A 15274-nucleotide genomic window follows, 5' to 3' on the forward strand; every position below is an offset into this window, starting at 1 on the left:
CAGACCATGAGAAACAAAGATTGAACTCTTTGGCCTGAATGGCAAGCATCATGTCTGGAGGAAACCAGGCACCGCTCATCACCTGGCCAATACCAACCCTACAGTGAAGCATGGTGGCGGCAACATCATGCTGTGGGAATGTGTTTCAGCGGCAGGAACTGGGAGACTAGTCAGGATTGAGGGAAAGATGAATGCAGCAATTTACAGAGACATCCTTGATGAAAACCTGCTCCAGAGTGCTCTGGACCTCAGACTGGGGCGAAGGTTCATCTTCCAACAGGACAACGACCCTAAGCACACAGCCAAGATAATAATGGAGTGGCTCCGGGACAACTCTGTGAATGTCCTTGAGTGGCCCAGCCAGAGCCCAGACTTGAACCCGATTGAACATCTCTGGAAAATCTGAAAATGGCTGTGCACCGACACTCCCCATCCAACCTGATGGAGCTTGAGAGGTCCTGCAAAGAAGAATGGGAGAAACTGCCCAAAAATAGGTGTGCCAAGCTTTTAGCATCATACTCAAAAAGACTTGAGGCTGTAATTGGTGCCAAAGGTGCTTCAACAAAGTATTGTGCAAACGCTGTGAATACTTATGTACATGTGATTTTTTTAGTTTTTTATTTTTAATAAATTTGCAAAGATTTCAAACAAACTTCTTTCATGTTGTCATTGTGGGGTATTGTTTGTAGAATTTTGAGGAAAATAATGAATTTAATCCATTTTGGAATAAGGCTGTAACATAACAAAATGTGGAAAAAGTGAAGTGCTGTGAATACTTTCCGGATGCACTGTATCATACTACCATACTACTCATACTATTTCTGCCATTAGAAGTAGAAGTAGTAAGAGTGGTCTGGGTATTATGCCATTCAGAACTCAGCCAATCTCCGCTATCACATTCTTCTTTGTTTGTTTTTGGTGATTTGCATTATTGTGCATATCACCACCTACTGGGCAGGGAGGTGAATTTATAGGAAAAAAGGACTTAAATATTGATTTTAAGTTTAAGTTTAAGAACAATTTAAGAAGAGCACTTATGTCAGATAGAAATGTCGAAAAACAAAGAAACCACAACAAATTATTGACACACAGAGTGACAGAAATAATATTTTACAATACAATCAATGTTAATTATACTCAGGCAAAACAGAGTTAACCTGGAGTGCAAAATAGCAGTGCAATAAACACAAGACATTCAGCAGACAACTCACAGTAATAATAATGTAGTGACAGAATAATATATAAATGCATGATCATTGATGCATTTTACCACCTTGTTCATCTTGTAAGCAGTCCCTGCTGAAAAAAATATAATAAAGAGGCTTAAACCAGCCTTAAATTGTTTGTTGGTCTTAGCTGGTTTAGGCCGGCCTAGCAATGCTCTCAGCCTGGCCATGCTGGTGCGCAGCTGGTTTAGCTGGTCAGACTGCTGATCTCCCAGCCTGACCAGGGGCTTAAGGTATAAACTCAGGCCAATCTAATGCTTATTTTGCAGAACAAGGTGCAAACTTAAAGTGTTGAATTTTACACAAGTGTCTGGCTCAAATGTTACTTAATGAACAAAGATAAGAAAAGACAATAACTCATTGATAGATCAGTGGCCATGAAAGTAAACATTGTGAAATAAGTGCTCCTACATTCACCTGGAAATGTTTTGTGGAGCCCATATCAAAGATAAACATGCCACATTATTCTGTTTCGACCGGAGGTCATTTTCTGGAGAATGACAATCAATAGGGAGAGAATAACATGCATCTTATATAACTGCTGCAAGGGAATGTTATTAGAGGACAAGGAGAAGAATCTAACAAAAAAATAAACATTAATCTATTACATCTGTTCATTTCCTGAGACCATAAGGTAATTGTCCCAGGATTACTTGAGATTAAAAGTCCCTCTCCCAGGCTGTCTGTGCACACACAAACGCATACACAAAGAAAAACAGTGCTAATGTTTCCTATGTTGCAGTTTAGTGGGGTAAGTGCATTTTCCTGTCATGTGCTCAGATTATGGAAACAAAGAAAAGACCATCACCCAAGCGACCCCACATCCACACATGGACATCCACACAAACACATAACTCCATGCAGTCATACAAATAGAAACACTGCCCCACAGAGTAACCTGGACTGTGTGCATGATGGTTATTTAAACATTTATGAGTCAAACTTGTTAAATAATACTTAAAACCAGCAGATAAAGGTTTTACATAATCCGGCTAATAAAATGCCTGACAGAAGGCCTGACCTCTACAGGCAGAAAGAACTCAATGCAAAAAAATAATAATAATAATAATAAAAAAAATAATAATGCCAGTTAAGCAAAAACATTCTGTTGTTCTTTCTGTTTAATCAGAGCCAGTTGATCCTCTTTTTCATTACAGTCATGTTAATATTGACTGTAACTGAGAGTTAAGACGTCACTCCAAGCATTGAATGACTTGTGTCTTAGCTTCATGGGAAAATTCCAAGTTTGCAAAGGCATGTTACTGCAGAGCAGGCCAAAGTTATGCCAGTATTATTTATAATTGCTGCCTTTGTGTAAAACTTGTTGGTAACAGGTTCTTCAATTTGACTGTTACGTTATGTGAATGCAAATTCTTCAGTGCCTGTAAGACTTTGTGCTGGTGGCAATATTGCTGCCATTGTTTTTTTATATATTTTTAGAGAAACGTGCAGAGAAAGATCTCCTTTTGCAATGGCAAAAACAGTGTCTGCCATTACACTATGGCTACTACTGTACACATGTATATTTCCCTTACGGCATAGGAAAACAAAACTGAGATACACTGAAATAGGAATTTGGCAATAACATTCAGCTAAAAGTAAATGTATTGATTCAGCTTAAGGTCGGTGTGTTATGAAGGTGCAACGAAATGGATCAAATATATGCTTCATCATCTGAAATACTTGGAAATTGTAAATGTGTTGCTGAGAATGTAAACTATGCCTACTATATACCGGAGACATGTTACCTAAGAGTCCTGTTTGCCTGGAACTCTAGCACAAATGCTATAACTAACTGAGTAATCAATATAGGAAACACATTTTATTCAGTAACATTATATAGGCCTACAAGATTCATACTGCATCAGAATGTAACCATGACAACAATTATTTCTTACATTCTGTTTAAAAACATGATAGTCTGAGTAATTCAGAGTCTGCTAAGTGGGAACAGCACAAAAACACATTTGTGCACATTTAGACAAATATGTGCTTATTTCCATGAAGGATTTCTTTTACCCCTATGGCACAGAAGACTGTCGGTCAGGCAGGAAGTGCTGGGACTCCACTGGACTGGTCTGGGTTTGAACTTGGAAGAGCTTTGGCAGACAGGGAATGTCAGGAATTCCACAGTCACTTACTTACTTTTACTATCTATCTATCTATCTATCTATCTATCTATCTATCTATCTATCTATCTATCTATCCATCCATCCATCCATCCATCCATCCACCCATCCATCCATTTTCAGATTTAGGACCAACGGTATCAGTTGTAGTGACCGGTGATTTTGGCAAGTACCTGTACAAATGGTCTGAAAATGCAAAAAAAAAAAAAACTAAACAAAAACATATTTATCTAGTAAAGTTTTTAAAACTGTTGTAGCCTCATGGTATTTATGTTTTAAAAAGATCTCTACCAGTCCCTCAAGAATCACCTGAAATTACCTTGTCCATTGTCGCCAGATCTTCATTAACATTAATGGCATCCACAAAAGGAGAGACAAGACATGTTTTGTGATATAAATTATTTATTTACATTACAGAAAAAGGACCCCATCAAGACAAACAAATTAACTATTGGAAATATTACCCATACATAACCAAGTAACAGGACTTGTCCTATCATGGTGTCCTAAAATTCTCTGTTAGTGTCCTGTGCCACAGGTGCAAGGCATCGCGTGTATCCAATCATCCTCTGTTAAAATCTGCACCATCATCCTCTATCTCCTCTCCATCCTTTCATCCTGTAGGATGAAATGTCTCTGTGTGGGGACGGAGAGCTTGTTTTCTGTCCTCTGTCCATGTTTCCCATGATTCTCTTCTCACGGTTGCTCCCAGCGCTCAGATGAGGCGGGTGGAGGCCCGCAGGGTGTTTTCCGAGTTGTAGTGCATTGTGTTCTGCTTCTGTCGGTTGACTCTGTTGGTTCGTGGGCACTTTCTGTAGAGGAAGGAAGCAAAAGGACATCCTTATCTTCTATATAACTCAACTTCACCCAGGCAGTTTTGCGTTATTTCTAATCACCAAAATTTTCCATAAAAGTTTCTTTCTTTCACTGGACAGGTGACTGAAGTTAAAAGGAAAGCTATATTGTCAATGATCCCTATGTTGTAAATCTCTGCACTGCACTAAGATCTGCACTAAACCCTTGTTTACACATCACATCACATAATCATTACATTAAAGTTGACCACATATGTTTAATTTAATTTTAGGAACTTACTTTTAAAAGTGCACCAAGTAAAATTGTATTAATATTTATCGACAGTGGTCTCTTGGACTTCATACTGACACCTTGAATTACTCAGAGCACCTTTAAAGCCCCAGTCACATTAGGCTTTGAGTATGCAAAATTATTTTAGACACCGCACCGGACAGGATATGATGTCACGCTCGAGGGCTTCTGGCTTCAATCAATAATATATAATAAAAATAACTCATAATACAATAATCAAAATGACAAAACATTCCATCTACTCACTTTGCTGCAACAATAAAAACACGCTTTGAAATATGTACTGTATTCTTTGTGTTGAGCCAAAAGGTCAGTGTGTGACGTTTTGATCTTCTATTGGTCACACATCTTCTCGTCTTCTGAATTTGCAGGTCAGAGTTCACCAAACTTCAGAATGAGAAATTTCTTTGCATAAGCGTTTGTCTCCCAAGTTCAGATGCGTATGAATGGAAATGAGCGAAGTGTGAAGTGTGATCGCGGGTTAAATTTTTAGGTGAAAATATCACACTTTTATCTTTCATCTTAAAAACACATGCTAAGTTGGACACATGTAGATATAATTGAATCTAACTGTATATTCAGACAGAAGATGGTCAAATCACCTATCAGTAAATTCTACCATCTAACATTATCCACAAATATATTGTATACTCTCAATCTACTTCTCCAGTAAAGTAAGGATTACTGTTATTTAGTGCTGGCAGTGATTTGGTTTTCACTACCACACACACACACACACAGCCATCAACAATGACCTTTCGAAGAGTGTGAAGTGTGTTATTCAGCAGACTCCTGCTGGCAGGAACTTTCACTCTTTATAGAGCTGCGTGTAGGTGTGTGACAGCTTCCCAGGTGGCAGCTGTCTTCTTCTTTCTTAGCAGTAACAGAATGAGAAAATAACGGTTTGGTTTAAATGTGTGTGTAAGTGTGTTTATACTAACCGGGTGATCCACAGCACCACTACACAGATGATGGCCACCTGCAGAGCTCCAATGACAGAGGCAATGATGACGTAGCGCAGTTTTCCAGAGCCAGGCACCACATACAGCACGTTATACTCCTTAGTGTCACACTGCGGACCACTGAATCCTGAGTGACAGCTGAAACAGCAAGAGCAAAGAGAGAAGCAAAAGACACAATGTTATTCTTTACAGAAGGTCTGTGGATTCAATGGTTGTTAGATTAGATCCTATGTGGATTTATTCAAGTTGTTTTGCAGCAGCACTACTCAAAACATGGCCTCTGGGCCCAGGTATTTCTGCAGTGTTATTTAAACAATCCGACTCCAAGCAGAACACATAACCTGAAACAGTGTTGCAGTCTTGCAGCCTAGGCTTCTATTGTAAAACTATTGGATATGTACATATCTGTACATATCAGCTATTTTACATTGGCTTCAAACGTGGCTTATCCAATGAGGTTAATATAGTATAGCTGTTTTGAGTCTTGAGTTTTTAACTTGTGTTATATAATGTGAAACAAGTGTTTTTGCATTGATGCCAAACTTATCATTCATTTGTCATTAATAATCTTATTTTATGTCTTGTTTCCACCGTTACAAATAAACAAGAAAATAATGAAATTAAAATTGATCTTCCTTTTAAAGTATTTAATTCACTGGATTATCCAAAACTAGGCATTATTAAATAAATAAATATTTTAATAATATATATATTTTTGTGTTAAATTTCCAGCAAAAATACATTTGCCATGATATATACCATTACCATAATATAAAATTACACATACCGAAATGTAAGATTTTGATCATGCTGTATGCAACACATAGTCTAATCTCCTTATTAGTATAAACAAACTACTTTGTTTAAGCAGGCTATCCTGCTTTATGGCCCCTGAGCTTTCCAATATTGGGTAATCCTGTTTAGAGTCTACAGTCCATCTGAAGTATTCCTCTCCTCTATGCACACACACATAGACAGACAGGGGTCTTTCTCTCTCTCCAGAAGTCTTTTCTGAGCAGTCTCTATCTCACCGCAATACCTACCAGAGTGACTCGCTTTTTCTCTTTTGTTTCTTTCTCTCTAGTACTTCTTTAGTTTCTGTTACTCACAATACTGCTTTCACATCTTGAATAGTCTACAATTCTGAGCCAAGATCTTTCTTGGATTGAACACTAGGGGGAGACAAAGGGCTGTGGAATAGAGACCTCAACACACTCGTTTTTTCTAACATGATGGGGACTTTCCATAAACTGTTATTGTTTTTATACTGTAACTGAACTAATGATATTTTCTATCCCCTAAACCTTTAGATACCCCTAAACCTAACTGTCAGATAAACATTTTTGCATTTTAAATTTACATTAAGGCAATAAGTCGTTTTTGAATTTCTACACTATAAAATAAATAATAAAAAAATAAAAATAAAAAAAACCGGGGTGAGTGGGGGTTCTTAACAGGGTTATAAGCCATTTATTTTATGGCTACAGCAGGGGTTTTCAAAGTCTTAGACAGTGGGTGAATAATCCAATGTTATGTCAAAACAGTTTTGAACAAAATATGAAGTTTGGTAGAAAAAGTATGAGAAACAAACCATCAGCAAAATAGGTTCTCATCTATTGAAGATGAAATGTTACACATCATTGTAAAGCTGGGATTCTCTGCTTTGCAATGACACCTAGATTAGGCTTCTAGAACTCAAGAAGTCAAGATATTCAACAAAACAATGTGGAAGCTCTTAGCTCTTCAAAAAAAGACTTGTTGTCTATGGGTGAGTGCTAAAATGGGTTATAGCACCATCTACATTTCAGATAAGTATAATGTGATGGAAGGTGATAGAGGAATAATGATTTTTTCTGGTACTTGCTGCCATCCAGTGGAATAAAATTTGCTTGAAAATAGAGGACACAGAACTGAAATGGCATGCTTTTAAGCTTTAGAAATAAAACAAATTAGGTTTATCATAAAATTGTAAACATATTCAATGTTATTTATTATTGCAATAATTTCTTAAAATTTAGGGGGTTATCTGTAAAATGAGACCATTTTTATTAAATTAATCCACTGTATGTGTGAACAGGGAGCTTGTAAATTTGAGTGTGAAAATTTTCAGGCGGCAGCCCAAAAATCCTGCAGAGCATAAGAGGCGAGGCTACATCTCACAAAAAATAACTTTCTTCCACTAAAAACAGCAGTGCATTCTGGCCATTTTTTTGAAGTGTTTATTTTTTCCTGTAGTATTATATTTTCAAAATTCATCACATTTCAGGTGCTGGAACAATTCACCAAATGATGGCCATTAATTCAGTCTGACAGACTCATTCGGCAATGCGTCATACACTGGTGTATAATTAACAGCTTTAAATATTCCAATAATTTGAAAGCATATTTTGCATTATTTTTTATTATATTGTATGGTATTATTTAGCTGTTTTTATAGCCTTTATTTGCGATAAACTCGCATCACTGTCTCCATCTTTATGTGAAACTGCACCTGTCACAAAAGCATAAAGAGATGTCACCCTGATATCATGTTGAATAATTATAAATGTTGAATAAAAATAAATGTTGTGATTTTGTTCGACATATTTTAAGATTTTCTACATATGTGCCACCACAAAGAGTTCTGGAAAATCCTTCATGCATCCTAGAAAAACTTGTGCAGCAGAGTTTTCCACTGAGGTGACAGAAGATGTGAGTCACAACGCATAGTTGACTGTTATATGCCATTAAATTTGCTCAGGTCTCTGACATCATCAGCGAGCATCAGAATATCATTCTTACACGCATTTAAGCATGTATTTTGCTACAGAGGCAGAATATTTGAACAAATGAACAAAGGCAGAGCTACGGTCTATTAAGATGGAAAATATTCTGGCTCGAAGGAGTGTACTTGTGAGTGGTGGTGGCATAGTGGGCTAAAGCACATAACTGGTAATCAGAAGGTTGCCGATTCGATCCCCACAGCCACCACCATTGTGTCCTTGAGCAAGGCACTTAACTCCAGGTTGCTCCGGGGGGATTGTCCCTGTAATAAGTGCACTGTAAGTCGCTTTGGATAAAAGCGTCTGCCAAATGCATAAATGTAAATGTAAAATATTGCATGTTATAATCATTAATAGCAGTACTACTACTACTATTATTATTATTAATTTACATTTATCTTCACAATACATTTTTATTGTATTTATTTATGGTTTGATTTTACTTGGTGAATTTATCATCATTCTCCACGCCTTCCCTGACATGCTCTGGAGGCCACCTGGCAACACCTGGAGTGATTTTGAACATAGAAGGACCATCGTAGTGGCAAATATCCTGTATGTTTACACAGATTTTTTAATGCTGCACAGAGAATGCTCATTCAAGGATTGCGAAATCCCTCTCAATTATGACATGGGCAAATGTTTTCTGAGTGGTTGAAAATGTTAATCTCCAGTGCTGACATGCTGTAAACTTGCTGTAACATACACGATTTACACTTTCTAAATGAAAGAAATCTAGAAACATGAACAGACTATATTTGAGCAAAGAACAGGCAAAGTAAACTGAAAAATATTAAAGAGATGGCTAAATTGTCCAAAATAGCATCACTGTCTTAATCATACAAATGTCCACAGATACAAACGCTCCATACAACCCCATACCAATGCTCACGCGAGACATAACTACTTGTGGGCGATGCCCTGTCTCATGGCTCATGGGGACCCCAAGATTTGCGGTATGCCACTGATGATATGGTGTGTGTGTGTGTGTGTGTGTGTGTGTATGTGTATACCTGCATGACGGTGTTGAGAGCATGTTGGGATATTCACAGTCTCCATGAACACAATAATTCTTGTAGTGGTCAGGACAGGGGATGTAAAGACCTCGTGCCACCTCTGAAACTTCAGGCTTCTCCTCTACAATTCAAACAGACATACAAAACAAACAGATAAGCGGGCCAAAAAATTTCAAGGGTATCTTAAGAACCATAAGATAGACAGTTAAAATCATCCAGATACACCCACACACTCACCTGTGTAGTCTGTCCTGGCATATTGTCCATCTCCTGCTTTAGTGCCTGTAATCATGTCGCCTACAGGATAGATATAATTCAAGAGTTTAAAAGACCAACAGATCTCCTTCAGCAAGCCAGCTGATTACATAATACAAATTTTATTTTTTTATTTTCATTTGAACATTGTTATTTTATAAGATGTTATTAGGGAAATTGCTATATTCCAGAAAGTAATGATCATCCGAGCTTGAATGAACTTGATTATGTAACTATACGAGTCATTTATACTTTACATGTATTTAACATCATCTCTTTCCGGTTCTCTAATGCCTGATGTAAAGGACAATTTTAGTAGAAGACATAATTTAATAATATGTAGGATATAAATACATTATCTAATGCAAACATGAATAATTCTACAGAACAAGCAAACACATTTGGCCATCTCACCCTGACAGTGACCCAGGAACTTGACCTCGATTCGCTCCTGCCTCTGACATGACGCTTCTTTCACCTGGCAGGGGTTGTCATAAGAACGGCCATCTGATGCGCACACTGGATTAAAACTGATGTGGGAGCAGTCAATGTTACAGACACACCTGTGTAGAAAAATATCACAATTACTGACTATCAAAACCGTGAAAAAAAAATTATTAGACATGCGTTGTGCTGTTTGATCTAGCTGTAAGCTAAGCATAACACTTTAAACTTTAGAACTGGGGACACAGATTGGTTTCTTGAGGTAAATCAGATTTTTTGACCTTTGATACTGATGCAAGAGTGTTATTATTACATTAATATCCTTTTTCATGATCTCTTTTAAAAAAAGGAACTTTTTGGGCCTTCTGGCACTTTTTATTGCTATGATACCAGAAGAGAAGTGGAACAGGATCAGGAAATGTCGCAAGCCAGATTTGAAGTTGCATTGCCAACTAAGGAGCACTAAGCATTGAGGCGCAATCTGTCAGGGCATGTGTGCTAACCACTACACCACGGCTCTGATAAAAATAAATAACTATCCATTTTGTGGCATGCAGCAATGAAAAATGTGAAAATAAAAACAAAAAAGAAATACATAACAGTAAAAGTAAACATACAGTGCACAGCAAATTTAACTTTACAAGTTTGTCCCACTCACAGCATACCCGCGAGAAACGGACAGTTTTAGACATTAAGTCCATTCCAGTGTTGCTGGTAGACACAATCAATCATCCAAAAACTTCTTTTTATGCCTTTTGTAAAAGCCAGTTCTGCAAAGGGTAAACATTACAGTTTGAATGTACACCTCTCCATCACGTATGAGTGTTAAGATCAGCATTTTCACAGGTGTCCTGTGAGACTAGAGCACTGAAACACACTCACAGATTACAATGGCAAAAATACATGCCTCTTTATAGAAGGTCTGCATCAGCGAGAACAGCAACTTCACATAAACATTAACTGATGTTTATAATTGCCCATTTGGCTTGGGGCTGGATGAATTACCATTAGAAACAGATTAGCACCAACATCAACAGCGTTTTTATGATGTGTCTACCCAAGGATGGAATATGGACTGCGCCAGCGGGGCCAGTGCTCCAGAGCCTTTGTCTTAACAGGGGTCTCAAGCTGAGAGAAACCCAGAAACAATTCACTAAAGAAGTAAAATCGACATGTATAGACAATAAATTACTTAATGAGAAATGTTATCTGTTCCTGGCCTCTTCTTTTAGCACTAATAATCCCTGAACACCTTACTGCTAGTAATGGTAGATTGCCTTTCTCTTTTGCAAACTATTATGCACAGTAAGTTTTCTTTCTTGCAATACCAACTTTATTTATTGTATTTGTGACTTTAGTTCAAGCAAATGTGATTTTAGATTATTTCTCATTTTTATGATAACATTTTTATGGTAACACTTTACAATAAGGTTGTATTCATTAACATTTGTTACTATGAACTAACAATGAACAGCACTTTTTCAACACTTGTTAAAGGTGCACTCAGTTACAGTGACACCAAGTGGTGTGGATGCAGCATCATTCAAAATCAATAGTTTTCATTTACAGATGCCATTGTAGAAATTAACTATTCACAATCAGCCATGATTAATTTAATCTAAGAGTGAAAGTGTCCAATAACAAGACGGTTACTGAGATTAAGCGAGTAGTATTCAGCTGGCCCCATGAGGGCGTGCCCCTGCCCCATGTAAAATAAAACAGCTTTAATAAGGATACTGATATGACTAGAGTCCTCATCTCATGTTGTGGTCATGATTTTATATATATATATGCTTTAAAATTACAATAAAGTTCTTTAGGAGTAAAACTTTTTTAATTAGGAAAAAATTACTGAGTGCACCTTTAATATTGGTTGGTTAATTTCAACATGTACTAATGCATTTTTAATGTAAAGGTGTTATGGTATGTAGAGTACAGTATGTTAAAATTAGTTAATGCATTGTAAACTAACAAGAACTAACAATTAACAGTTATATTTTCATAAATTAACATTAACCAAGATTATTAAATGTTGTAAAAATATATTATTCCTTGTTGGTTCATAATACATAATGCATTTACTAATGTTAACAAATACAAACTTTTTGTAAAGTGTCACCTATTCCTTGTTATTTGGACATAACATCTTGCATTTGCAACAAGAAGGGGCCTCGAATGATGCTGGCGCCCTAGGGCGTAGCAAGACCATAATCTGTCCTTGTGTATACCTTATAAATGCTGATAAGGGTGTCAAGATTGCAAATGTAATAAGTTTAGTCTGTTCTCATTCATTTCTTCTTAGATCAGTGTGAAGCTGGAAGGAAGAGCTTTGAAATGAATCTGAACAGGATTGAACTGGATGTAGCAGTAATTTTCAATCTATAGTATATTCATGAGTCTATCATCTCAGGGACTTAATGACTAGCACAGAGGACTGGCTTAGCAATGAAGGCTCTGAGAACACATCAGTGGAGAATAATACAATGCTCTGTTTCAAACGGCAGATTACGAGCTCCACCGCTTTGATGTTCTTTCGCTCATTTTAATGGCTGCTCTTATTCACATACCTTCATTAGTGATGGTAATGAATGCTAATATTTGTGCACAGTGTGTGCACAGATGAAAGGCCGAGACAAAGACACATTGAAAGTATGGTATGCATTTGTTTGTGTGTGTGTGGGTGATGTTTTGCCTACATTGCGGGGACAAGTGGATTGTAAAACCAACCCAGTCTCATAACAAATCGAAATAATTGTAGGCAGGGGCGGACTGGCCATAGGGAGAACTGGGATTTTTCCCGGTGGGCCAGGCACGAAACGGGGCAGAACTGCTGAATTAGATTACTAATGTTTCCTTTCTTAAAATGTTGGATAGGAAAAAAGTGTTGGATAGGAGGCTAGCTTAAAATTTGATGGCTTTAGTGTCTCAATTTGAAATTCTATTTGTTGATTTTTTGGTCAGTTGAAGTCAGAAGTTTACATACACCTTACAACTTCTGACTTCAACTGTATATATATATATATACATACATATATATATATATATATACACACACTGGCAGCCAAAAGTTTGGAATAATGTACAGATTTTGCTCTTATGGAAAGAAATTGGTACTTTTATTCACCAAAGACATTAATAACGTGAAAAATTACTATTAAAATTACTTAAACTTCTGCAGAGAGTTCTCATCAAAAATTCCTCCATGTGCAGCAATGACAGCTTTGCAGATCCTTGGCATTCTAGCTGTCAGTTTGTCCAGATACTCAGGTGATATTTCACCCCACGCTTCCTGTAGCACTTGTCATAGATGTGGCTGTCTTTTCAGGCACTTCTCACACACCTTACAGTCTAGCTGATCCCACAAAAGCTAATGGGGTTAAGATCCATAACGCTCTTTTCCAATTATCTGTTGTCCAATGTCTGTGTTTCTTTGCCCACTCTAACCTTTTGTTTTTGGTTTTCTGTTTCAAAAGTGGCTTTTTCTTTGCAATTTGTCCCATAAGGCCAGCACCCCTGAGTCTTCTCTTTACTGTTGTACATGAAACTGGTGTTGAGCGGGTAGAATTCAATGAAGCTGTCAGCTGAGGACATGTGAGGTGTCTATTTCTCAAACTAGAGACTCTGATGTACTTATCCTCTTTCTGCCCTTGTTAGAGCCAGTTGTTCTTTGTCTTTGAAGACTTTAGAGTACACCTTTGTATGAAATCTTCCATTTTTTGTCAATTTCAAGCATTGTATTGCCTTCATTCCTCAAAACAATGATTGACTGATGAGTTTCAAGAGAAAGCTATTTCTTTTTTGTCATCTTTGACATAATATTGACCGTAAGACATGCCAGTCTATTGCATACTGTGACAACTCAAAAACAAACACAAAGACAATGTTAAGCATCATTTAACAAACAAAATAGCTTTCAGCAGTGTTTGATATAATGGCTAGTGATTTTCTAGTACCAAATTAGCAATTTAGCATGATTACTCAAGGAGTGTTGGAGTGATGGCTGATGGAAATGGGGCCTATCTAGATTTGATCAAAAATGACTTTTTTCAAATAGTGATGGTGCTGTTTTTTACATCAGTAATGTCCTGACTATAGTTTTGTGATCAACTAAATGCCACTTTGGTGAATTAAAGTACCAATTTCCTACCGAAACAGCAAAATCTGTACATTATTCCAAACTTTTGGCTGCCAGTGTATAACGTAAAAAGTTTTCTGTGAGGGCTAGGGGTAGTGTTAGGGGACAGAAAATGTCATTAGCCAGTATAAAAACAACAAATGTCAACGGAAAATCCCCACTGTGATAGAAAAACAAATGATGTGAACTGGTCCTTACATTTCTGACCAAGAGTCTAGAGCTCATAATCGTGTGTCGAAAATCTTTTATCTACCTTCCATGTGCATAATTTTGTGTTTCAGTGAGTGCATTTTGCATGTTAGTATCTCTATGAGGAGTTCAGTTAAATGTATGATCTGTACTGTATATTCATATTCAGGTGTTTGTGTTGTAGTCTCTCTCGCTAGTGTGTGTGTGGGGGTCTATGTAGCACTGCAGGAACATGTTGAGCAGAAATGACAATTAAACTGCTGTTCCTCAGTCACTTCTCGCTGGGCAGCAGCAAACAGACGGCAGTATAATTATAAATCTGTCATTATTTGTGTGTGTGTGCGTGCGTGTGTGTTTTTCTTTCTTCAATTTTACTTTTTAATATTTCCACCCTGCCAGAGAGCTTTAGTGAAGTGAAGAGCTATTTTGTATTCTTTGAGACTGGCACTACTGGCGTACTGCGTATTGACTACAAATGAGAGAAAAACAACTATTATAAACAGAGACGTTGATTTAATTGAACTCTGGCATAGAGTTAATTCAAGGGCAGCTTTGATTGTTTGCTGTTGCTAATTGAGGATTGTAATGCAGAGTAATTTAGATTCATCCTCAGAAACATTGGATGTAAGATAAAAACTAACAAACAGACATAACGATATTGAGCTTATATTTATTGTGCTATTTCCAAGAGACACCAATGATGCACACACCCATTTGCTCCCTAGTATGACCGTCTGTAGTGGTCATAAAGGCTAATGTGTTTTTAGAGCATGAATATTTAATGGCACCTCTCACATTCTCTAGACACACGCACACCACAACTGCACTGCGTCAACAACAACACACACACACACACACACACACACACACACACACACACACACACACAAGTTGGTGCGGCTATCCTTATGAGGACTCTCCATAGGCATAATGATTTTTATAGTGTACGAACTATAGATTCTATCCCCTAACCCTAACCCTACCCCTAAACCTAACCCTCACAAAAAACTTTCTGCATTTTCAAAAAAAACATTTAGTATGTTTTTTAA

General features: G+C 37.2%; 1 protein-coding gene across 2 annotated transcripts in view; it reads right to left on the bottom strand.

The window, feature by feature from the left end:
- Window positions 1-3632: 3632 nt before the first annotated feature.
- The window catches only part of LOC127448387 (tomoregulin-2-like), a 101810-nt gene continuing 90168 nt past the window's right edge, over window positions 3633-15274 (bottom strand). Inside the window, exons 6-10 of one of the 2 annotated variants that reach the window (XM_051710874.1) lie at window positions 9872-10020; window positions 9440-9499; window positions 9200-9323; window positions 5404-5562; window positions 3633-4167 (exon numbers count right to left, since the gene is read on the bottom strand). In XM_051710874.1, the coding sequence (XP_051566834.1) occupies window positions 4071-4167; window positions 5404-5562; window positions 9200-9323; window positions 9440-9499; window positions 9872-10020 (589 nt within the window). In that variant the 3' untranslated portion in view covers window positions 3633-4070. The remainder of the gene's footprint in view (window positions 4168-5403; window positions 5563-9199; window positions 9324-9439; window positions 9500-9871; window positions 10021-15274) is intronic. The other variant, XM_051710873.1, reaches the window with a different exon arrangement.

Source organism: Myxocyprinus asiaticus, chromosome 11, assembly GCF_019703515.2.
Source record: "Myxocyprinus asiaticus isolate MX2 ecotype Aquarium Trade chromosome 11, UBuf_Myxa_2, whole genome shotgun sequence".
Lineage (NCBI taxonomy): Eukaryota > Metazoa > Chordata > Actinopteri > Cypriniformes > Catostomidae > Myxocyprinus > Myxocyprinus asiaticus.